General features: G+C 38.1%; 1 protein-coding gene across 2 annotated transcripts in view; it reads right to left on the bottom strand.

Moving 5' to 3' along the window:
- Positions 1-1,838: 1,838 nt before the first annotated feature.
- Positions 1,839-26,923, bottom strand: part of Pa1 (PTIP associated 1) — a 45,235-nt gene continuing 20,150 nt past the window's right edge. For both annotated transcript variants that reach the window (XM_053776378.2, XM_053776379.2), the window contains 2 exons: positions 5,011-5,164; positions 1,839-4,836 (listed from right to left, as the gene is read on the bottom strand). In XM_053776378.2, coding sequence (XP_053632353.1) covers positions 4,638-4,836; positions 5,011-5,164 — 353 coding nt within the window. In that variant the 3' untranslated portion in view covers positions 1,839-4,637. The remainder of the gene's footprint in view (positions 4,837-5,010; positions 5,165-26,923) is intronic.

The raw sequence follows: 26,923 nt of genomic DNA, 5'->3' as shown, positions 1-26,923 counted from the left end.
CTTGGCCTGGAATTTTGGGGTTATCCTAGGTAATTTACATTATGTATAATTGTATTTATGAGTACAGTGAGAGACAGAGATACAAATAGACAGTGATATAGACAGATAGACAGAGATATAGACAGATAGACAAATATGGATAGAGACAGCCAAAGCCAGCCAGCCAGCTAGCCAGCCGAATACATAAGAAAGAAAGAACACTGCAGTAGGCCTACTGGCCCATGCAAAGCAGGTCCATGTCAACCCCGGCTTAGACCAATGACCCACCTAGTCAGGTCACATCCACTAAAAGAAGGAGCACGACATCTGACCCAGTAGCACAAGCTAGTCAGGTCCAACTCACACCCACTCATGCATTTATCTAACCTATTTTTACTTTCCTCTTAAAATGTGTGTTAATATGACATGAAATCAGTGAATCACTGGTGTTTGCCACGCTATTTGCTTTAGCTGGTGCTCAGTGGAACTGGTGCTCCCATAAGGCACTAAGTGGTCCCCGATTTTTTTCATAGTGCACACACTGAGTGCACAGACCCATTCTTTCATGTCTAGGCGACTCAGGCCTATCGCACCAAATTTGAAGGAATGAAAAATAAAACGTTGATCTTCGTTCGGAGCCCACCGCACGTGAACGTATATCTACATGTGGACAGTTTAAGGGTTAATGTTGCTGATTCCCATGCACAAATTCCTTATGTGAAATAAGCGTAGATGAGTGAATGATACAGTGTAAGGAGAGCTGATTGTGGAACATAGTACCATATCTTTCATAGTATGCCCACTGTCTTAGAGATTTTCTTAGAAATTTGTTGTATGCGTGTCTGGAATTTGAGGATACTGTCAAGGTGGATTCTGAGGAATTTTTCCTCTGTGAGTCTTATCATGGGTGATCCATTTAGCATTATGTTAAGTGGAACATTTGCAGCTCTGTTTCCAAACTGAATGAAATAGGTTTTGTCAGTATTGAGGGTAAGCTTATTTGTCATCATCCAGGTAGATATTTTCTGTAATTCAGCATTAACAGTGTTAGCCAGTATGACTGGGTTTGGGTGAGGGAAGACATATGTTATGTTGCCTGCAAATAACATGGGTTTGAGTAGCTATGATGCATTTGGTAGGTCAATGAGGTAAATAAGAGAGAGGAGTGGACCAAGGACACTTCCTTGTGGGACACCGACTGTGCTTGGTTGAGTGGAAGAGTTTACTCCATTTGTGTACACATTGGCTTCTGTTACTAAGGTATGACTTTAGGTAGTTGAGGGAGTGCCCTCTTATACCATAGTGTGTTTATTTAATGTTCAGCAAATCACGGTCAACTGTATCAAAAGCTTTACAAAAATCAATGAAGATTCCCTGCAGGACTTCTTTCTTCTCGAGAGTGGTGTATATTAGTTCTAGCATGTGTATGATAGCATCATTTGTGTTTCTATTAGTCCTGAATCTAAACTGACAGGGGTTTAGTATGTTGTGTAAGATGAGGTAGGAATAAATCTGTCTATGAATTAATTTTCCAAAGATTTTAGAGAGCAGAGGTAAGTTACATATTGGTCTATAGTTATTCAAGTCAGTTTGATCACCTCCTTTGTGGATCGGGATGACCCTCACTATTTTGAGAATTGATGGGAAGGTGGAGGATTCGATGGATTTGTTAAAGTGTTGCAATAATTGGTGGCAGTACTTGAGATGCTTTTTTGTACATAAAAGGTGGTAAGTTATTTATGTCCCCTGCCTTGCTTTTAAGGGTGTTGATGATGAGTGAGACTTTTGTTGGGTTGGGTAGGGCTAGGAATAATGTATTCAGGCAAGTATCCATGAGGTAGAATGATGGACACCTTACCACCTTTTAATGATTTATTAGATATTATTATTAGTGTGTAAGCAATTTGGTATCTACATTCTCTTATAACTGGTCCGACTGATTTGCTAATATATATACAGTGGACCCCCGGTTAACGTTATTTTTTCACTCCAGAAGTATGTTCAGGTGCCAGTACTGACCGAATTTGTTCCCATAAGGAATATTGTGAAGTAGATTAGTCCATTTCAGACCCCCAAACATACACATACAAACGCACTTACATAAATACACTTACATAATTGGTCGCATTCGGAGGTGATCGTTATGCGGGGGTCCACTGTATATTCTCCAAGTATTTTATCAAGGCCACTAATTTCATCAATATGGTAGACTGACCACACCTTGACCTCACGGGTTGATGTACCAAATCAGTTCATAAATCAAGTCTGCATTAAAGGTTGAACTGTCATAGAAGGAATGCAACATAAGTATTTCACAGTGTTGATAAAGACACACGAAGACTTAAGAAACTATTGTTCCATGTAACACTGATATCTAGTTATTTTCTTGAATGAATTTCAAGTTATCTGAACTTAAATTTTTTCCTTTAATTATAATTTATAAGTATCCATTTATATTTTATAATTTATGTATATTCAAGACTTATACTTACACTAAGGCATCAACCCATTCAGGGTCCAGGGGCCAAATTTCAAAGTGTGCACAAGGGTCCAAGAATTTTCAAAAAAAAAATTTATTTTTTCTTATGAAATGGTAGAGAATCTTTTTCTGAAGGTAATAAAACAAAAAGTATGAAATTTGATGGAAAATTTACGAAATTATGCTCGTGAATTTTGATGTGACAGCAACATTTATGAACTGGCGATTTTGCCGACTTTGACTCCCATTTTAGGCCAATTACATTATTCCAGTTGACCAAATTCTTAGCTATTTCACTAGTATTACTTCTATTCTATCGATTGAGCACAAGAAATCGCCAAGTCAACTGTTTCAACTACAAAATAAAGTGATCGGAAATTGGTAATTTGGCCAATTTAACACAAAGTTCAAAATATTCCAATTTCAAAATAGGGTCCAGAATAAACAATGTAGGTATTCCTGGCACTAAACTAACATTTCCTCTATTCATTAGTCATGTTTTCAGGCTTTACAAATGAATTCCATTTCGATTTTTTATTCACATAATGAATTTTTATTCAAACCAAAAAATAGAAGATTTACTGTTATGCAATATTGTAATAATTGTATAAATATCATCACCACATTTGTGAATATATATTAGACCCACCAGCTGGTGTGTATTAGACATGTGAGATCGTTTGTTTACTCTTGAACATCGGCAAAAATTTAACATTTCTGCTACTTTGAGCTCAGTTTCAAGCCATTTCCAGTGCCAAAATCATCTCTATTTCTATCAAATGAGACCAACAAATCGCAAATACAACTATAAAAAAAACATACGAAAAAACACTGCAAAGTTGCTGTTTTAATCGAAAATCATGGTCTCAGTTTTTTTTCCTCTGATTATACAATGTGTGCTGCAGGATTTGTTTTATGTGGTGCACACACACCACATAGATGTATTATCTCATATCTAGGCCCAAATTTACCACTCACAGCTTATCAGAGTGAGCTGAGCTCATGGCGTAGATCTACAGTTTGGACCCTGAACGTAAAGCCGTAGATCTACGGCACGGACCCTGAAAGGGTTAAGTGCCTTGCTGAATTTTTTTTTTTTTCATATTCACATTAACCTATCACTGAATTCCAATTACCTACTGAACTGAATTTTTTATTGACTGATTATTTTCCTCAACTTTCCCCACATGTCCACAGTATGCTAATTCTCAATATTTCTACATTTTTTATTATCAGACACAGAAACTGCCCCATATGTAATAATTAAACCAGGAGGTGAAAATTTAAGTGCATCACTGTAAGAGGACATAAAATTGTTGAGGATATTTTACATAAGAACACCACAATAAAGAAAGAAAGAAAAAAAATTCCAGAGGATTTAAGACACTAATTTCTAGGATTTTAAAAACCATAGTAAAGTCTGAAAAACTAATGAGCATTCTATGGGTTATAGGCTGAAATGTAGCTAATGATAATATCAATAAATCTTCATTTCTACATGCTACAACTGATCAAGATCTGGTTGATGTCAGTGACATACTATAGTATACAGAAAGCCCCTGGTTATGCAGAGCATTTCAGGCAAATTAAGTTTATCTGGTTCCCCAAAATGTGACCCACAACAGTCAACTAATAACCAGGTACATACTACTAGGTAAACAGGGGCAGCAGGTGTAAGGAAACATGTCCAACGTTTCACCCGTGCCTGGGATCAAGCCTGGACTCTCAGTATGTGTGATGAGGATGCTACCAAGCCATGAGGACCTGCTCATACACTAACCACCCTCTCGAAATACATACGATTAATATCCATAGATGTACAGTATTTCCTTTTCTAAACACGAAGATGATACAGAGGCCCCCATTTTCATAACTACCATTATCTATACAATGACAGTTCCTTTCCATTTACTATATGCAAATACTGACCATCTTGTGTTCAAAATTATGTTCATACACTAACCACCACTATTTGTTAGTGACCACCTCTAGCCTCACATTTCAAATATTCCTATCACTGCATATTACCATCCAATTGCCCATAATCTCAATATCCCTACAGTTACTACTCTACTGTTTTTCTCACAATGTTAACATTAACATACTGCCAATACCAAGCGAGTGTGTAAAGCTTGTAATACAAATTAAATACCTAATCATGTACCCTATATGATTTATTTTATCTTTTTTCTTTTCTGCTTTTGCTCTTTTCACGTAATTCAAGCTTTTTCTGTCTTCTCACACTTGCAAGGATATTTTCAAAATTTGTAGTTTTCTTCTTTGCACTGCCCTTTGGTCCTGCACTGCCTGGGGTACGACGAGGTGTCAGTCGCAAATTGGCAGGTTCGTCATCAAAATCAAATCCTGAAGTGTCAACTCTGAAGGAGGAGAGAGAGTTCAAGGGTGACCACTCTCAGAATAAAGTACTTCATTCATGTCTTCAAACTACCAGTGTATAACGATGAAAACTATAGTTGTATTACTGTGAAATTTCATAACAATTGAAATCCTATACTTTACACTAAAATGAACATTAAAAAAATAAAACCTACTTCTCAGCTTCCTTTTCCTTTTCACTTTCAGAATCACTCTGAGATGGTGTTGGTGAACGTCTTCCTAGCTCCCACTTCCAAGCGATAGGTAAAGTTCCATCCCTTGCTAGGGTCTCATACAGTCTAATAATCTCAGCAGGAGAGGGTTCAAACCCTGAAAAAAATTAGCCTTGTAATCCCATGCATATTTAATAAAATATTTATCTTCAAAAACTGTATAAAAATCACAGGGAATAACTGCTTTGGCACAACATGAACTGCTAGCAGGATACAACACGGCAAACTGTATTACAAGAAGCAATATTTAGATGATGAGGCATGTCCAACCTTAAAACAAATGTATATATTTAGAGCACATTAGTATGGTATACTCTGCAGGCTTATGGAGGTGCCCATAGCAAAGGCTACATTCATACAGTCCACCAACTAGTTGCTATGATGCTCAATAATGTCTTGTCTGACTGATGAAGTGACATGCGCATCATTTTATGATCAATTTGCTCACTGCAATACTATAGTACAAAAACATTAAGTGCAAAAATGAAACAAGTTTCAACAATGTTTTTCTTACATAATAAAAAGACTCTTAAATTCATGTCAGAAAAAACAGATTACTGTATTGATTATTAAAAGAGCCTGCTGAATGTAAAATTATGAAAAATATCTTCTTATATGTAGATGATTCAAACTCTTGGAATGAGACTAAATTGCTAGAGCATAATTATGTACAGCTTGAAGAAGCACTTGTGGTTCTCATTATGTACAGCTTCAAGAAGCACTTGTGGTTCTCATTATGTACAGCTTGAAGAAGCACTTGTGGTTCTCATTATGTACAGCTTCAAGAAGCACTTGTGGTTCTCATTATGTACAGCTTCAAGAAGCACTTGTGGTTCTCATTATGTACAGCTTAAAGAAGCACTTGTGGTTCTCATTATGTACAGCTTCAAGAAGCACTTGTGGTTCTCATTATGTACAGCTTCAAGAAGCACTTGTGGTTCTCATTATGTACAGCTTCAAGAAGCACTTGTGGTTCTCATTATGTACAGCTTGAAGAAGCACTTGTGGTTCTCATTATGTACAGCTTCAAGAAGCACTTGTGGTTCTCATTATGTACAGCTTCAAGAAGCACTTGTGGTTCTCATTATGTACAGCTTCAAGAAGCACTTGTGGTTCTCATTATGTACAGCTTCAAGAAGCACTTGCGGTTCTCATTATGTACAGCTTCAAGAAGCACTTGTGGTTCTCATTATGTACAGCTTCAAGAAGCACTTGTGGTTCTCATTATGTACAGCTTCAAGAAGCACTTGTGGTTCTCATTATGTACAGCTTCAAGAAGCACTTGTGGTTCTCATTATGTACAGCTTCAAGAAGCACTTGTGGTTCTCATTATGTACAGCTTCAAGAAGCACTTGTGGTTCTCATTATGTACAGCTTCAAGAAGCACTTGTGGTTCTCATTATGTACAGCTTCAAGAAGCACTTGCGGTTCTCATTATGTACAGCTTCAAGAAGCACTTGTGGTTCTCATTATGTACAGCTTCAAGAAGCACTTGTGGTTCTCATTATGTACAGCTTCAAGAAGCACTTGTGGTTCTCATTATGTACAGCTTCAAGAAGCACTTGTGGTTCTCATTATGTACAGCTTCAAGAAGCACTTGTGGTTCTCATTATGTACAGCTTCAAGAAGCACTTGTGGTTCTCATTATGTACAGCTTCAAGAAGCACTTGTGGTTCTCATTATGTACAGCTTCAAGAAGCACTTGTGGTTCTCATTATGTACAGCTTCAAGAAGCACTTGTGGTTCTCATTATGTACAGCTTCAAGAAGCACTTGTGGTTCTCATTATGTACAGCTTCAAGAAGCACTTGTGGTTCTCATTATGTACAGCTTCAAGAAGCACTTGTGGTTCTCATTATGTACAGCTTCAAGAAGCACTTGTGGTTCTCATTATGTACAGCTTCAAGAAGCACTTGTGGTTCTCATTATGTACAGCTTCAAGAAGCACTTGTGGTTCTCATTATGTACAGCTTCAAGAAGCACTTGTGGTTCTCATTATGTACAGCTTCAAGAAGCACTTGTGGTTCTCATTATGTACAGCTTCAAGAAGCACTTGTGGTTCTCATTATGTACAGCTTCAAGAAGCACCTGTGGGTCTCATTATGTACAGCTTCAAGAAGCACTTGTGGTTTTCATTATGTACAGCTTCAAGAAGCACTTGTGGTTCTCATTATGTACAGCTTCAAGAAGCACTTGAGGTTCTCATTGCAAATATGGAGTAGATATGCAGGCATTAAATATATACCCAGGATTGTGATATGATTTTAAGTTCAGCACTAATGTGATCTTATGTTCAGGACTGTGGTGTGATCTTATCCTGCTTTAGGCAGGACAGTCCTGCTTTTGAGCACTGGTCTCCATCATGCACCACCTCAAGCTGGACATTAATTTGACTTCTTTTTGGGGCCTGTCTTAAAATTACATAAATTACATTTGTATACTAAAACAGCGGGAACTGAAAGCCACAATAACCACTGATGCATTTTTATTATAATTTTATGTAGTTGCCATTGGTAACACTATGCATGGGGCTGCAGTGCATATGTACAAGACAAGTCAAGCTATCAATCAAGTACATGTCAGAGCCTGAGATGGTCAGTCTGCCAGGCCACAGTGGGAAGTGGTTGATTTTATTTCTTGCTTTAACCCTTTGAGGGTCCAAACCGTAGATCTACGTCATGAGCTCAGCTCACTCTGATAAACTGTGAGTGGTACATTTGGGCCTAGATATGAGAGAATACATCTATGTGGTATGTGTGCACCACATAAAACAGATCCTGCAGCACGCTGTGTATAATGAGAGAAAAAAACTGAAATCATGATTTTTCGATTAAAACAGCGACTTTGCAGTGTTTTTTCGTATGTTTTTTATAGTTTTATTTGCGATTTGTTGGTCTCATTTGATAGAATGGAAGACATATTACAGAAATAACGATGATTTTGATTGGTTTTAGCACTGGAAATGGCTTGAAACTGAGCTCAAAGTAGCAGAAATGTTAAATTTTTGCCAATATTCAAGAGTAAACAAACGACCTCACACGTCTAATACACGCCAGCTGGTGGGTCTAATATGCATTCACAAATATGGTGATGATATTTATACAATTATTACAGTATTGCATAACAGTAAATCTTCTATTTTTTGGTGTGAATAAAAATTCATTATGTGAATAAAAAATCAAAATGGAATTTATATGTAAAGCTTCAAAACGTAACTAATGAACAGAGGAAATGTTAGTTTAGTTCCAGGAATACCTACATTGTTTATTCTGGACCCTATTTTGAAATTGGAATATTTTGAACTGTGTTAAATTGGCCAAATTAACAATTTCCGATCACTTTAATTTGTAGTTGAAACAGTTGACTTGGCGATTTCTTGTGCTCAATCGATAGAATAGAAGTAATACTAGTGAAATAGCTAAGAATTTGGTTGACTGGAATAATGTAATTGGCCTAAAATGGGAGTCAAAGTCGGCAAAATCGCCGATTCGTAAATATCGCTGACACATCAAAATTCGCGAGAGCATAATTTCGTCAATTTTCCATCAAATTTCGTACTTTTTGTTTTATTACCTTCACAAAAAGATACTCTACCATTTCATAAGAAAAAATAACAAATTTTTTTTTTTGAAAATTCTTGGACACTGGGGCACCACTTCAGATTTGGGCCTTGGACCCTGAAGGGGTTAATAGAGCCCCTAAAGATATGCCAAAACAAAAGACTACATTTAACCATGGATGGGCCAAAGATCTGGATTTATTGCTAAAAGCAAAAAAATGTGATTCATGCATTTTGTACACTATGCCGTTGTAATGTGAATATTAGAAGCATGGGAAAAAATGCAGTTGAACAGCATGCTGCCACAGATAAACAAAGTTAACATTCATAGTGCCAATACATCATCAATGTTATCATTTTTCTCCCCAACTCAATCATCTCAAGATGACGAAATAACGACTGCAGAACTGTGTAAGGTGTATCATGCTGCAAAGCATTATCAGTCATACAGAAGTGTTGACTGTGGAGTAAAAGTTGACAAAGAAATATAGTGACTCACTGATAGTGAAGGGTGTAACATGTGGAAAAACTACAACAAAAGCTCTGTGTGAAAATATTCTAGCACCGTATTCTGTACCAACACAAGTGGAGTACATCAAAGAACATGGTTTGCCCTTTTCAATAGCAACTGATACTTCTCATTTTGAGAAGGAAGTGCACTGTGTTATTTGACTTTTACAATGACACCAATGAATTAACAGAGGCCATAACAAATCAGCTACTCTCTAAACTAGAGACATCAGGTCTAGATCTGAATAAAGTCTATGGATACTCTGCTGACAATGCAAGTGTAAACTATGGAAAACACAAGTGTTATCAAAAACTGAAAATGGCTTATTGTGCAGTCACAATTAACCCGTAAATGATCCAAGCAGATCTACATTCACATGTGTAGCGCTACAAAAGTAGATCTACGTTTTTTTTTACATATTTTAAAATGTAACAAAAAAAAAGTAGATCAAAGTTTTTTTACACATTTTCAAATGTAAAAAAAACAAAAAGAAGATCTACTTTTTTTACATACTTTCAAATGTTGAAAAAACGTATACACCTACCATCCGACTTACGACCTGCTCGACTTACGACCACTCGACTTACGACCGTGTTTTTTATGCCAAATTTCTGGGAAATAAACAACTATTTGTGTTGTACACAGTGTTTATCCTAAACCTTACAGTATAAAATACAGTACTTACAGCATAAAAAGTAAAGTAAAACATGAAATACCAAAATAAAACAATAAAATAAAGTCATTACAAAAATGGGAAAGTGGGGAGATGGATCTTCAACTTCCTAACAAATCGAACACAAAGAGTAGTGGTCAACAGAGTTAAATCGGAGGCTGCCATAGTGAAGAGCTCTGTTCCACAAGGCACAGTACTCGCCCCCATCTTATTCCTTATCCTCATATCAGACATAAACAGAGATATACACCACAGCACCGTATCATCGTTTGCGGATGATACTAGGATCTGCATGAGGGTGTCATCTGCTGAGGACGCGGTTAACCTCCAAGAAGATATAAACAAAGTTTTCCAGTGGGCAACGGTAAACAATATGATGTTCAATGAGGACAAATTCCAACTACTCCGTTATGGAAAACTGGAGGAGATAATAACTAGAACAGAGTATACTACTGACTCCGGCCATACAATAGAGCGGAAAAATAATGTAAGGGACCTGGGAGTAGTAATGTCTGAGGATCTCACTTTCAAGGATCACAACAGTGCCACGATCGCACGTGCAAAGAAAATGATAGGATGGATAATGAGAACTTTCAAAACGAGAGATGCCAAGCCCATGATGATCCTTTTCAAATCACTTGTTCTCTCTAGGCTGGAATACTGCTGTACATTAACATCTCCATACAAAGCAGGTGAAATCGCAGATCTAGAGAGTGTACAGAGATCCTTTACTGCACGTATAAGTTCTGTCAAGCACCTTAACTACTGGGAACGCTTGGAAGCACTTGACTTGTACTCGTTGGAACGCAGGAGGGAGAGATATATCATAATCTACACTTGGAAAATCTTGGAAGGAATGGTCCCAAATCACAGAAATCACTCCCTACGAAAGTAAAAGACTGGGCAGGCGATGCAAAATGCCGCCAATAAAAAGTAGGGGCGCCATTGGTACACTAAGAGAAAACACCATAAGTGTCTGGGGCCCAAAACTGTTCAACAGCCTCCCATCAAGCATTAGGGGAATTGCCAATAAACCCCTGGCTGCCTTCAAGAGAGAGCTGGACAGATACCTAAAGTCAGTGCCGGATCAGCCGGGCTGTGGCTCGTACGTCGGACTGCGTGCGGCCAGCAGTAACAGCCTAGTTGATCAGGCCCTGATCCATCGGGAGGCCTGGTCATGGACCGGGCCGTGGGGGCGTTGATCCCCGGAATAACCTCCAGGTAACCTCCAGGTATATTCAATAGTAAAGTTCGACTTACGACCATTTCGACTTACGACCAGTTTCTCGGAACCAAACTCGGTCGTAAGTCGGATGGTAGGTGTATATACGTTTGGACCATTTACGGGTTAAAAAACAAGCACCAAAAACAGGGAATTATTATGAAATGTTTTGGAATGCATGAAGTAATGCTCATTCAACCAGTGACAGAGGCAGACTGAGTACGTCTGATAATCGGAGCAAAGTCCGATTTCCAGAGCCAAATTTCACACAAACAATGGTCTGAAAACTGCTAAGTCCAATAACTGGAGCGTGCAAAAACCAGGGTTCCACTGTACAATTAATTAATATAGTTAATTACCAAAAAACATACAAGAAAACTACAATTACTTTATAATAAAAAAAAAGTAGGGGTAAGCAGAATAGGGCATTTGGGGTTGACAATATAAAAAAATATATATGTACGGTAGGGCCCCGCTTTACGGCATTTCGCCATACAGCATTCCACTAATAGTGATTTCAAATTATGACCAAAACTTGCTATACAGAGAGCAGTCTTTCAAATATGGCACACCCCACCCGGTTTGCTTACATTCTCCGTGAGCACATCTCTCTATTATGTCTGGAAACTTTCTAAAATTTCAAGTGTTTTAAAATTATTACATATTTTATAAGTACTCTGCTAATTATACTTGTGTGTACCTGTACCTAAATACAGTAGGGCCCCATTTATATGGCAAGTTAGGTTCCAGGCTACCACCAGAAAGCAGAACTCCATTTTTTCCACTTATAAATGCATATAAATGCCAGTTAACAAGTTTACACAAACATATATTAAGTTAGCATTGAACTAGGCATTAAAAAACAATAAAAAGTAAAATATACACACAGTACACTCATTATTTACCTCAAAATATTTGTAGGGCAAAAGATGAGTAGTATTTACTGTAACAAGTCAGGTGTGTAGCCCTCCTGGCCACCCCACCCACACATAATACAGTGGACCCCCGACTTGCGATATTAGTCTGTTCCTGAGAGCACATCATAAGACGAAATTATTGTAAGGCGAATTAATTTTCCCCATAAGAAATAATGGAAATCAAATTAATCCGTTCCAGACACTCCAAAGTATGAAAAAAAAAAAAATTTTACCACATGAAATATACATTTTCCTACACAAAAAGAAGGATACATGTGCAATATATAATATTGTGTAATGAAGAATAAATGACACTTACCTTTATTGCAGATGTGGTGATGAGTGATGGGATGGGAAGAGGGGAGATGATGGAGGTGTTATTTTTTGGAAGGGGAATTCCCTTCCATAAGGACTGTAGTGTAAAGCACCCTTCTGGCAAGACAGTGATGGAGTGAATGATGGTGAAAGTTTTTCTTTTTCGGGCCACCCTGCCTTGGTGGGAATCGGCCAGTGTGATAATAAAAAAAAAAAAAAAAATAAGGACTTTAGGTAGCAAGTCCTTTTCCGGGGTTACTTCCCTTCTTCTTTTAATGTCACTGGGAACAACTTGAGTCACTGGATTTCTGTCGCACCCAAAATCTGCCCATAGAGCTCTGTACCTCACATTCCTTTAACCCTTTGAGTGTCGAGAGGCCCTCTCCCAAACTCGTTCTTAGGGTCGAAAATTTTTCGAAAAAAAAAAAAAAATTATTTTTTCTGGTGAAATGACAGAGAATCTTTTTCCAATCATAATGACACCAAAAGTATGAAATTTGATGAAAAACTTATGGAATTGTGCTCTTGCGAAGTTAGCGGTCTCAAAGTTGGCAATTTCGCCCACTTTGGGCCCTATTTTTTGGACAATTCCAATGTTGTAGTTCACTAAAATCATAGCTATTTCCCTAGAACTCCATTTGTTCTAACGACTGAGTAGTACAAGAATCCGCCCATTTACCGATTTCAATTACCCAATAAAGTGATCAGAATTGGCAATTTGGGCAATTTCACACAAATTTCAAAAGATGCCAATTTCAAAATAGGGTTCAAAATAAACAAGACAGACATTCATGGCACTAAAATAACATTTTATCTGTTCATTAGTCACATTTCTAGGCCCCTTTTACATTACTTTTGCTTTCCATTTTGAATTTTTATTCTCACAGAAAATAGAAAGTTTTATGTTATGTATACTACCGCATCATTGTAAAAACGGTATAAATGATATCAGCGCACTTATGAGAGAATATTAGACTCACCAATTGAAGTGTATTGGACGCGTGGCTTGATTTGTTTACTCTTGAATATCGGCAAAAATCAATAATTTTCACTACTTTGAGCTCAATTTCAAGGTACATCATGAGACCAATCAAAATCATCTCTAATTCTGTAATATATCTTCCATTTTATCAAATGAGACCAAGGAAACGAAAATACAACCATAAATACCATATGAAAATTCACTAGAAAGTTGCTGTTTTAAACCAAAAACACAGTTGAAGTTTTTTTTTCTCATGCGCAGCGTGCTTCAGGATTTTTTTTTACACTGTGCACACTGACCACACAGACCCATTCTTTCATATGTAGGCCTACCAGCTTTCTTCCACCAGATTTGAAGGTGCTAGAATTTAGGCGTACAAGTATGTGACCGACCCTGGCTGCAATGACGTACTTGTAGGTGACCGACCCTCAAAGGGTTAAGATTTTCCTAAAGTGGTTCACAACATTGTCATTGTCAAAGTCACCAGCACAGCTTGCAATAGCTGTGTCAGGGTGATTTTCTTCCATAAAGGTTTGCAGTTCAACCCACTTTGCACACATTTCCTTAATCTATGAAGAAGGCAACTTCCTCCATCTCTCTCTCCCCTCCTCTGAAGCAATTTCCTCAGTTGTGGCCTCTTGCTGTTGCAGATGCTCTTGCAGCTCATCAGTCGTTAGTTCATCATTGTCCTCCATCAGCTCTTCCACATCCTCCTCACTAATCTCCAACCCCATGGACTTCCCCAGTGCCACAAAAGATTCCACAACTGGCATAGGTTCCTCAGGGTTAGCCCCAAACCCTTCAAAATCCCTCTCTTCTACACATTCTGGCCACAGTTTCCTCCAAGCAGAGTTCAAGGTCCTCTTAGTCACTCCCTCCCAAGCCTTACCTATAAGGTTTACACCATTGAGGATACTAAAGTGATCTTTCCAAGACTCTCTTAGGGTCAGTCGAATGTCTGAGGTCACTTCAAAGCACTTTTGAAACATTGCTTTGGTGTACAGTTTGTTGAAATTTGAAATGACCTGCTGGTCCATGGGCTGGTGGAGAGGAGTGGCATTAGGAGGCAAGAACTTGACTTTGATAAAACTCAAGTCCCCTGAAATTCACTCTGCCAGGAGGCACTTTATCTCCAATTTATTTTCCAGGAGGTAATTTTTCACAGTGGGGGCAAACACATGGTAAAACCAGTCACAGAAAAAGTCCATAGTGACCCATGCCTTACTGTTTGCCCTCCACATCACACACAAATTAGCCTTGACGACATTGTTTTTCCTGAACACTCTGGGAGTTTCAGAATGATACACAAGTAGAGGTTTCATTCTGCAATCACCACTAGAATTACTACACAACATTAAGGTTAGCCTGTGTTTCATAGGCTTGTGTCCTGGCAGTGTTTTTTCTTCCTGTGTAACGTAGGTCCTGTTTGGCATTTTCTTCCAAAGCAGGCCTGTTTCGTCACAATTAAACACTTGTTGGGGTTTCAATTCTTCAGCCTCTATGTACCCCTGGAATTTCTGCACATATTTTTCAGCCACTTTATGGTCCAAACTGGCAGCCTCACCATGCCTTATCACACTATGTATGCCACTACAATTCTTAAATTTCTCAAACCAACCTTAGCTGGCCTTAAATTCACTCACATCACCACTAGTTGCAGGCATTGTTTATTAACCCTTTGGGGGCTTCGGCCGTACTAGTACGGCTTATGACCCAGGGTTTTTGACGTACTAGTACACCTAAATTCTAGCGCCCTCAAATCTAGTGGGAGAAAGCTGGTAGGCCTACATATGAAAGAATGGGTCTATGTGGTCAGAGTGCACAGTATAAAAAAATTCCTGCAGCACACAGTGCATAATGAGAAAAAAAAAACTGACTGTTTTTTGGGAATAAAACAGCAACTTTGCACTGTATTTTCGTATGGTATTTATTGTTGTATTCTAGTTTTCTTGGTCTCATTTTATAGAATGGAAGACATATTACAGAAATTGAGATGATTTTGACTGGTTTTACAATGAAAAGTACCTTGAAATTGAGCTCAAAGTAGCAGAAATGTTCGATTTTTACCAAAGTTCAAAAGTAAACAAATCATGCCAAGCGTTCAATACACGTCAACTGGTGAGTCTAATATTCTTTTGCAAGTACGCCAATATTATTTATACCATTTTTTACACTAATGCAGTAGTCTGCATAACAGTAAATCTTCTATTTTTTGTGAGAATAAAAATTCAAAGTGGAAAGCAAAAGAATGTAAGAGGGGCCTTGAGACGTGACTAATGAACAGAGGAAATGTCATTTTAGTACCAGGAATGTCTTTCTTGTTTATTCTGGACCCTATTCGGAAATTGGCATCTTTTGAAATTTGTGTGAAATTGGCAATATTGCTAAATTCTGGCCACTGTACTGGATAGTTGAAATTGGTAAATGGGTGGTTTCTTGCACTCATTCGATAGAAAAAATGGAGTTCTAGCGAAATATTCACGTTTTTTGTCGACTAGTACAGTGGAATTGGCTGAAAATGGGGCTCAAAGTGGGCAAAATCGCTGATGTGTAAACATCGCCGAGACCGCTAACTTCACGAGAGCATAATTCCATAAGTTTTCCATCAAATTTCATACTTTTGGTGTCATTATGATCGGGAAAAGATTATCTTTTCATAAGATTTTTTTTTTTTTAATTTGGCCGAACCTGAGAACGAGTCTCGGAGAGGACCTGTCGACCCTCAAAGGGTTAAATCGTCATGCAACTGCCTTGCCTTTTCACATATGATCGCTTGAGAGATGCTATCTCCTGATATTTGTTTTTTGTTTATCTACACCAATAAGTGTCTCTCAACATCTTCAAGTACTTGCGATCAGTGTTTCGTAAAGATACACCTACCATCCGACTTTTGACCGAGTTCGGTTCCGAGAAACCAGTCATAAGTCGAAATGGTCGTAAGTCGAACTTTACTACTGAATATCAACAAAACATTTTTATTATGACTTTATTTTATTGTTTTATTTTGGTATTTCATGTTTTACTTTACTTTTTATGCTGTTAGTACTGTATTTTATACTGTAAGGTTTAGGATAAACACTGTGTACAACACAAATAGTTGTTTATTTCCCAGAAATTTGGCATAAAAAACACGGTCGTAAGTCGAGTGGTCGTAAGTCGAGCAGGTCGTAAGTCGGATGGTAGGTGTACTTGCACCTTTGGCAACAACAGCTTCCTTGATTGCCTTTTTGTTGGCTAGGATAGTAGCAATGGTTGACTGGGGTTTGTTGTACAACCTGGCCAGCTCAGAGGCACACACTCCACTTTCAAACTTATTATCTCTTTCTTCATTTCAATAGTAATTTTCACCATTTTTACCACAGGGTTGGCACTAGAAGCTTTCTTGGGGCCCATGGTGGTTTATTTAGCAGTTACAAGCACTAAAAACAATGGAATAATGCAAAATATTCCAAATGTATGTGTGGGAGTGACTGCACTGGCTTGTAAACATTGGCACACTAACTGAAGGCAGGCCTGCTGAGGCACACTCAGGCCAGCCAGATGCTGGACACAGATGGGACGTACGGGACTAATGATGTAAGTCGAGTTTTTTACCACAGGTCGGGGTCAAATTTTTACACTGACAAGCATCGTAGGTCAGTTTTATCGTAGGTTAAGGTCATCGTAAGTCGGGGGTCCACTGTATACTATGACGACACTTAACCCTTAAACTGTCCAAACGTAAATCTAGGTTTGATTTTACATTATGTAAAAAAAAAGTAGATCTCGTTCGGAGCGCTACGCGTGCAAACGTAGATCAACGTTTGGACAGTTTAAGAGTTAAAGCACCATAGAGTGATAAAATGCATATACAGTACACTCATTACTTACCTTAAAATATCTGTAGTCTTAACCCTTTCAGGGTCAGCAGGCCCTCTCCTAAACTTCTTCTTCTTCTCAGGGTCGGAAATTTTTCTTATGAAATGATAGAGAATCTTATCCCAATCATAATGACACCAAAAGTATGAAATTTGATGGAAAACCTACGGAATTATGCTCTCGCAAAAGTAGCAGTCTCGACGATGTTTACGCATCGGCGATTTTGCCCACTTTGAGCCCTATTTTCTGCCAATTCCAATGTACCAGTCAACAAAAACCATAGCTATTTCTCTAGAACTTCATTTTTTCTATCGAATGAGTACAAGAAACCACCCATCTACGAATTTAAACTATCCAATAAAGTAGTCCGAAATTGGCAATTTCGCCAATTTCACACAAATTTCAAAAGATACCAATTTTGAAATAGGGTCCAGAATAAACAAGACAGACATTCCTGGCACTAAAATAACATTTCCTCTGTTCATTAGTCACATCCCCAGGCCTCTGTTACATTTCTTTTGCTTTCCACTTTGAATTTTTTTCTCACAAAAAATAGAAGATTTACTGTTATGCAGACTACTGCATTAGTGCAGAAATGGTATAAATAATATCAGCGCACTTGTGAAAGAATATTAGACTCACCAGTTGACGTGTATTGGACGCATGGCTTGATTTATTTTCTTTTGAACTTTAGTAAAAAATCAAACATTTCTGCAACTTTGAGCTCAAATTCAAGGTACTTTTCATTGTGAAACCAATAAAAGTCATCTCAATTTCCATAATATGTCTTTCATTCTATAGACTGAGACCAGGAAAACTAGAATACAATCATAAATAGTATACGAAAATACACTGCAAAATCGCTGTTTTAAACCAAAAACATGGTCGGAGTTTTTTTTTTCTCATTATGCACTGTGTGCTGCAGGATTTTTTTTATACTGTGCACACTGACCACATAGACCCATTCTTTCATCTGTAAGCCTACCAGCTTTCTCTCGCTAGATTAGAAGGCGTTAGAATTTATGCGTACTAGTATGGTACCAACCCTGGCGTGCAAGCCGTACTAGTACAGCACAAACCCTGAAAGAGTCAATGGTCTTAATGTAGGGTGAGAAGTGAAAAGTATTTAATGTTTGTAGAAAGTCATGTGGGAGGTAGGGTAGGTTATTCATCTATCCTTGCCAGCCTGATAAGAAGTTCAAAAAAATTGTATTATGCAAACAGATTATATAACATAAAAGGTGATATGAAAAAGACCTGGAAAACCCTATCCAAAATTCTTGGAACTAAAAAGATATCCAAAAACAAAACAATCAAATTAACAAAATCAGGCAAATCCCTACTCCCACCAACTGAAACAGCAGACTCAATGTTTTCTTCTCCACCATAGGAAAGAATCTAGCGAGCAAAATCCCATGCTCAAACACCCGTTCATCAGACTACCTCACGGGTACCTACCCAAATACACTATTCCTAGTGCCACCCAACCCAACAGAAGTCTCACTCATCATCAGCACCCTTAAAAACAAGGCAGGGGACATAAATAACTTACCACCTTTTATGTACAAAAAAGCATCTCAAGTACTGTCACCAATTATTGCAATACTCTTTAACAAATCCATCAAATCCTCCACCTTCCCAGCAATTCTCAGAATAGCGAGGGTCACCCTGATCCACAAAGGTGATCAAACTGACTTGAATAACTATAGACCAATATCTAATCTACCTCTGCTCTCTAAAATCTTTGAAAAATTAATTCATAGAGAGATCCATTCCTACCTCATCTCATACAACATAATAAACCCCTGTCAGTTTGGATTCAGGACTAATAAAAGCACAAATGATGCTATTATACACATGCTAGAACTAATATATACCACTCTCGAGAAGAAAGAAGTCCCACTGGGAACATCATTGATTTACGTAAAGCTTTTGATACAGATGACCATAATTTGCTGCACATTAAATTAACACACTGTGGTATACGAGGGCACTCCCTCAACTACCTAAAATCATACCTTAGTAACAGAAGCTAATATGTGTACACAAATGGAGTAAACTCTTCCACTCAACCAAGCACAGTCGGTGTCCCACAAGGAAGTGTCCTTGGTCCACTCCTCTCTCTTATTTACCTCATTGACCTACCAAATGCATCATAGCTACTCAAACCCATGTTATTTGCAGGCAACATAACATATGTCTTCCCTCACCCAAACCCAGTCATACTGGCTAACACTGTTAATGCTGAATTACAGAAAATATCTACCTGGATGATGACAAATAAGCTTACCCTTAATACTGACAAAACCTATTTCATTCAGTTTGGAAACAGAGCTGCAAATGTTGCACTTAACATAACGCTAAATGGATCACCCATCACAAGACACACAGAGGGAAAATTTCTAGGAATCCACCTTGACAGTAGCTTCAAATTCCAGACACACATACAACAAATTTCTAAGAAAATCTCTAAGACAGTGGGTATACTATCAGAGATACGGTACTATGTTCCACAATCAGCTCTCCTTTCACTGGATCATTCACTCATCTACCTTTATATCACATATGGAATTTGTGCATGGGGATCACTAATAACCCAGCAAAAGGCGGCAGTCAGAATAACAAATTCCCACCCCCAACAACATACTCCACCAATATTCAAAAGTCTAAAACTGCTCACCATGAAGAACATCCATACTTATTTATGTGCCTACTACATACATAGAACACTACACTCAAACATAAATGCTACACTCAAACATAAACCCTCCACTCAAACTTCTCCTGACCAACCTAAACAGGACACATGACCACAACACAAGACAGATCTCGTTTTGATGTACCCCATGTCCATATCTCACTGTGTAAAAACTCTATACACATAAAGGTCCCCAAAATTTGGAATTCATTATCAGTAAATACTAAAGTAACCAGGTCTGAACACCAGTTTAAGGCTCTTTTCAAAAACCACCCACTCACCCTAAACTAAATACTCAATACTCAATATTTAACTTAAACAAATATTATCCAAATCTTAAAACTTCAAATCTAGATGCCCAAAGTTCATACATTATTAATCCTACTTTGTAGTATAAATACCTAACCAAAACAATACTGCCTTACACCCAATTGTAGCATTCTCATACTGTTAACTATTTTCAACAACTCACAGTGTTATATTCCCATGATTTGATTTCAATATTCATTATTTAAACTATTGTAAATAGAGTAAAACTACTGTCTGCTATAAACAGAGAAGATGTATAACTTAAACAAACTATGACCAATTTCTTTAGTATTAAGTAGTATGTAAGCCATTAATTTAAGTCTGCCCATAATGCCTAGGCATGATAGTGGCTCTCTTTGTAATTTCATAATCGCAATGTAACCTTGCAAAGAAATAAACTTTGTTTGTTTGTTGTTTGTTTAGGGAAGCCCGCCTGGCCACCCCATCTACTATGTAAACAAATGGATGAAGCATCTGGTTATGGTTCGTAAACATTCATATAAACACCTTACACTGTGTACAAGTTGTCTCCACAGTGGCACAGTAGAATAAATAAAGATCAACACTTCCATTCTCATGCAGTTTTTAGAAGGAATCATGCTCTGACAAATTATTATTACAAATTATTATTATCACAAGTTATTATTATTACATGTTGTTATTATTATAATCATAATAAATAAGAAGCACTAAACCCACAAGGGTCGTGAATAGCTACAGACAGAGCGAAGGCATACGAAAGTAATAAATTTCTAGTTAAGTTACTGGTATTTGACTAGGAACCCAAAATATTTCTATTCCTACGCAAAATCGAAGCTAAGAACTACCTGTAGAACTGGACCACTACTGAGAGGAGACTCGTATACTGACGACGAACAGGAAATGAGTGAAATCCTAAAAGAACAGTATGAGTCGGTGTTCAGCAACCCACTAAATGACAGCAGGGTAGAAAATACATAAATATTTTTCACTCCAGAAGAAGGCCGCACAGACCAACTAACTGACATTAGTACAAATCCCATAGATTTCGAAAAAGAAATGGAAAACGTGCCCACTCACTCAGCACCAGGACCAGATTCATGGAATGCTCTATTTATAAAGAAGTGCAAAGTACCACTAGCATGAGCCCTCAGTAATCTTTGGAGAAAGAGCTTAGATCTAGGTGAAATACCGGAGGCCTTAACCCTTAAACAGTCCAATGTATGTATACGTTCACTTGCGCAGCGCCCAAATATTATGAAAAAAAAATTTTTTTTTATAGAAAAAAAAGAGCATATTTTTTAAGTGTTTTTAGAATAAAAAAAAAATTAGGGTCAGTACTTATTTATTTTATTTTATTATTTTATTTAGAAATTTTAGCATACATACAGAGGTACAAAAAAAATACAGGTAAGAGCAGCATGCCAAAGCCACTTATATGCATAGCATTACGGGCTGGCTTAAAATTAACTTAAGATTAACTAAGCAATGATGAAATCAGTGATAAGACATTATTGTAAACAGATAACTATAAAGCACAAATGAGTATTACAAAGACAGGTCATATGGTTGCATGCATTGCTGTTCATTCAGTAGAATGGAGTATTCTGTTAGGTAGTGTATTTAAAAAATAACAAAGTTAGATTGGGTCCTAGGTTTAACATTTATGTGATATAATTGTGAGTAACATTTTGGATATACAATTTATAAGGTTCAGTTATTCAGTATTTATTTGGTTTTGAGTGAGTAAGTGAACTTTGAGAAGAGACTTGAGTTTATAAACAGGTAGTGTTTCTTTTATATTTACAGGTAATGAATTCCAGATTTTAGGGCCTTTTATGTGCATTGAGTTTTTGCATAGCGTGAGATGGACACGAGGAACATCAAAGAGTGATCTGTGCCTTGTGTTATGGTCATGTGTTCTGTTGAGGTTGGCAAGGAGATGTTTGAGGGGAGGGTTAATATCAGAGTTAAGTGTTCTATGTATGTAATAGGTGCAATAATAAGTATGGATGTTTTGTATGGTGAGTAGGTCGAGTGTTTTGAATATTGGTGGAGTGTGTTGCCTGTAGTGAGAATTTGTTATCATTCTAACTGCAGCCTTTCGTTGGGTAATTAGTGGTCTGAGATGGTTAATTGTTGCTGAGCCCCATGCACAAATTCCATAGGTGAGATAGGGGTAAATAAGAGAGTGATAAAGGGCCAGGAGGGCTGACTGTGGAACATAGTACCGTATCTTTGATAGTATGCCTACAGTCTTGGAAATTTTCTTAGAAATTTGTTGTATATGTGTATGAAATTTGAGTCTATTATCGAGGTGGATTCCTAAGAATTTTCCCTCTGTTAGCTTTGTGATAGGTGATCTGTTTATCGTTATGTTAAGAGGTACATCTGTAGCTCTGTTACCAAACTGAATGAAGTAGGTTTTGTCAATGTTTAGTATAAGTTTGTTAGTCCTCATCCAGGTAGATATTTTCTGTAATTCGGTGTTTACAGTATTGGCTAGCGTGACTGGGCTCGGGTGAGAGAAGACATATGTAGTGTCATCTGCATAAAGTGTGGGTTTGAGTAATTGCGAAGCATTTGGTAGGTCATTTATGTATAGGAGAAAGAGAAGAGGGCCAAGGACACTTCCCTGTGGGACACCAACTGTAATTGGTTGAGCGGAAGAGCTTGCCCCATTTGCGTACACATATTGGCTTCTGTTGCTGAGGTAAGACTTGAGGTAGTTGAGGGAGTGCCCTCTAATACCATAGTGTGACAATTTTACGTGGAGCAAGTCATGGTCAACTGTATCAAAAGCTTTACGTAAGTCAATGAAGATCCCCAGTGGGACTTCTTTTTTCTCTATTGCAGTGTATATATGTTCTAGCATGTGTATAATAGCATCATTAGTATTTTTATTAGGCCTGAATCCAAATTGGCAGGGGTTGAGAATGTTTTGGGAGATGAGGTAGGAGTAGATTCGTTTATGAATTAATTTTTCGAAGATTTTTGAGAGAGGGTGTAAATTGGATATTGGCCTATAGTTATTCAACTCTGTTTGGTCTCCTCCTTTATGGATCGGGGTGACCCTTGCTATTTTGAGAACTGTAGGGAAGGTGGAGGATTCAATGGATTTGTTAAAGAGTGTTGCAATGATTGGTGATAGTACTTGTGACGCACTGTGAGGCACTGGATGCTCATGTGACGGCAACATGGAGTCCTGCCGCTTGCAGAAGTGTTGCTGATATCACACATTACTCGGTTAAATAATTTCCAGTAGTTCCTTCATGTGTTAGCCCAAATCACCAACCAGATATGTTTTAAATAAGTGACCAACTGATCAAATCTGACTCGTTCCGCACCCTTGACCAGTTTCAAATGGATTCGTTGGACAATAAAGCAGACTGTAAACAGACAGGGTTTTAGGTGCCCTTATCAAATACAAACAATAAATATAAAACAGAAACGTACACCGGTAAGCTGTCCTAATATACAATTACAGTTAGAAATAGAAATACAACTAGCCAGATCTTCACTTTAAGGAGGTTATTAGTAGAATATTCAAGGGGTTACTAGTAGAATTACAGTAAACCAACCATTCAAATCACAGTATGAAGATCTGTGTAGTCTGCAGTAAATCAAACAAACGGGCTTCCACATGGATTACTTGCCAGTTTTGTGAAAATTGGTTTCACGCCCCTTGTGCAGATATCCAAGAATTATCTAAAAGCAGTATTAACCCTTTCAGGGTCGCCAGGCCCACTCCGAGACTTGTTCTTAGGGTCGACAAATTTTCAAAAAAAAAAAAATATTTTTTCTTATGAAAAGACAGAGAACCTTTTCCCAATCATAATGACACCAAAGGTATGAAATTTGATGGAAAACTTACGGAATTATGCTCTCGCGAAGTTAGAAGTCTCGACAATGTTTACGCAGCGGTGATTTTTGCCCACTTTGAGCCCTATTTTTGGCCAATTCCAGTGTACTAGTCGACAAAAATTATAACTATTTTGCTGGAACTCCACTTTTTCTATCGAATGAGCACAAAAAACCACCCATTTACCGATTTCAACTATCCAATACAGTGGTCAGAATTTAGCAATTCTGCCAATTTCACACAAATTTCAAAAGATGCCAATTTCCAAATAGGGTCCAGAATAAACAAGAAAGACATTCCTGGCACTAAAATAACATTTCCTCTGTTCATTAGTCATGCCCCCACGCCCCTCTTACATTCTTTTGCTTTCCACTTTGAATTATTATTCTCACAAAAAATAGAAGATTTGCTGTTATGCAGACTACTGCATTAGTGTAGAAATGGTATAAATAATATCAGCGCACTAGTGAAAGAATATCAGACTCACCAGTTGATGTGTATTGGATGCTTAGCATGATTTGTTTACTTCTGAACTGGAATATTATGTGTAGGTGGGGTGGTCTGGTATGGTAGCCTGGCTGACTACCATACATACCACACTTGATTTCTTACAATAAATACTACTTGTCTCACCCTAGATTAAGACTATAAATATTTTAAGGTAAGTAATGAGTGCACTGTGTGTGTATTGTACTTTTTTATTGTTTTTTGATGCCTAGTTCTATTGCTCACTTAATATTTGTTAGTGTAAACTTGTTATCTAGTATTTGTATGCATTTATAAGGGGGAAAAAAGGGTGTTCCACTTTACGGCGATTTCCACTTTACGGCGGTAGCCTGGAACCTAACCTGCCGTATAAGTGGGGCCCTACTGTATACGTTTGGACCGTTTATGGGTTAAAGAGTGCAGACATAGCTCCTTTGCACAAGGAAGGTAGTAGAGCACTAGCTAAAAATTACAGACCAGTAGCCCTAACCACTCACATCATAAAAATCTTCGAAAGAGTGATGAGACGGCAGGTTACAAATTTCATGGACTAGCACAATCAACATAACCTAAACCAGCATGGTTTTAGAGCAGGACGATCATGTCTGTCACAGCTGCTGAACCATTATGACAGAATTATGGAGGCACTGGAAGATGACCAAAACGCAGATGTGATTTACACAGATTTTGCAAAGGCATTTGACAAATGCGATCGTGGAGTGATAGCGCACAAAATGAAGGCCATGGGCCTTACGGGGAAGGTAGGCAGATGGATTTTCAGTTTCCTAACACACACAACACAAAAAGTAGTAGTGAACAAGGCAAGATCCAGCATCAGCGAGGTCAAATGCTCAGTGCCCCAAGGCACTGTCCTGGCACCTCTGCTGTTCCTCATCCTCATAGCAGACATAGACAAAAACACCCAGCACACTTTTGTATCATCATTTGCAGATGACACTAAAATAAGCATGAAAGTCAGTACAGTAGAGGACACTGAAAAAGTACAGGAAGACATAAACAGGGTTTTCCAGTGGGCAGTGGAGAACAACATGACGTTCAATGGTGATAAGTTCCAGCTGCTTAGGTATGGAAAGAATGAAGAACTCAAAAGGAGCACTATATACAAAACTCAAGAGGGTCACCAAATAGAACGAAAGGAACACGTAAAAGACCTAGGAATAATTATGTCAGCGGACCTTTCTTTTAAAGACCATAACAAGACAAAGATCACGACAGCCAGGAAGATGACGGGGTGGGTGTTGAGAACTTTCAAAACAAGGGAAATAATGCTGATGGTGACACTCTTCAAATCGCTAGCGCTCCATCACTTAGAATATTGCTCAGTGCTGACGGCCCCGTTCAAGGCAGGAGAAATATCGGAGCTGGAACAAATACAGAAATTGTTTACGGCTCACGATGAGACAGTAAAGCACCTAAACTACTGGGAATGCCTGCAAGTCTTGAACATGTACTCATTGGAGCAGAGGAGAGAGAGGTACATGATAATATATACCTAGAAGATACTCGAGGGCTTGGTCCCAAATCTGCACACTGCCATAACAACATACTGGAGTGAGAGATATGGGAGGAAGTGTAAAATAAACCCAGTGAGGAGCAGGGGTGCGGTGGGGACAATAAGGGAACACTGTATCAACATCCAGGGTCCCAGACTTTCCAACATCTTACCAGAAGATATCAGAAACACTGCTGGAACAAGTGTAGTAGCCTTCAAGAGGAAACCAGACAAGTATCTTCACCAGGTGCCAGATCAACCAGGCTGTGATGGATATGTAAAGCAGCGGGCCTCCAGCAGCAACATCCTCGTTGACCAGGCAGCACCAGACATATAAATATATGAACTCTCGAAACTCTTCAAAGGTATATCAAAGAGAAAATGTAATTCTTCAGACCCTCCAACCAACCGCTTGGTAAACAAATCTTATATATATGTCAATTTTTATACTATGGATGTAGGTACAGTAGGGCCCCACTTATTCGGCAGGTTAGGTTCCAGACTACTGCCAGAAAGCAGACATCGCTGGAAAGCAGAACACCATTTTTTCCACTTATAAATGCAAGTAAATGCCAGGTGACAAGTTTACATTAACATATATTATGTTAGCAATAGAACTAGGCATTAAAAACAATAAAAAGTAAAATACACACACAGTACACCCATTAATTACCTTAAAATATTTGTAGTCTTAATGTAGGGTGAGAGGTGAGTTTTATTTGTAGGAAGTCAGTTTTGGAAAGTTTGGTAGCCAGCCAGCTCAGCCCACCCCACCCACACACAATATACTACATTTAATTAAAGCTCCCCAGAGCGATAAAATACACATACAGTACATTCACTAATTACCTTAAAATATTTGTAGTCTTAATGTAGGGTGAGAGGTAAGTTTTATTTGTAGGAAGTCAAGTTTGGGAAGTATGGTGGCCAGCCAGGGCAGCCCTCCCTACCCCATCCACATGTAATGTAATAC

The sequence above is a fragment of the Cherax quadricarinatus genome, chromosome 13, assembly GCF_038502225.1.
Source record: "Cherax quadricarinatus isolate ZL_2023a chromosome 13, ASM3850222v1, whole genome shotgun sequence".
NCBI classification, from domain to species: domain Eukaryota; kingdom Metazoa; phylum Arthropoda; class Malacostraca; order Decapoda; family Parastacidae; genus Cherax; species Cherax quadricarinatus.
This window is presented reverse-complemented; position numbering and strand designations above follow the sequence as displayed.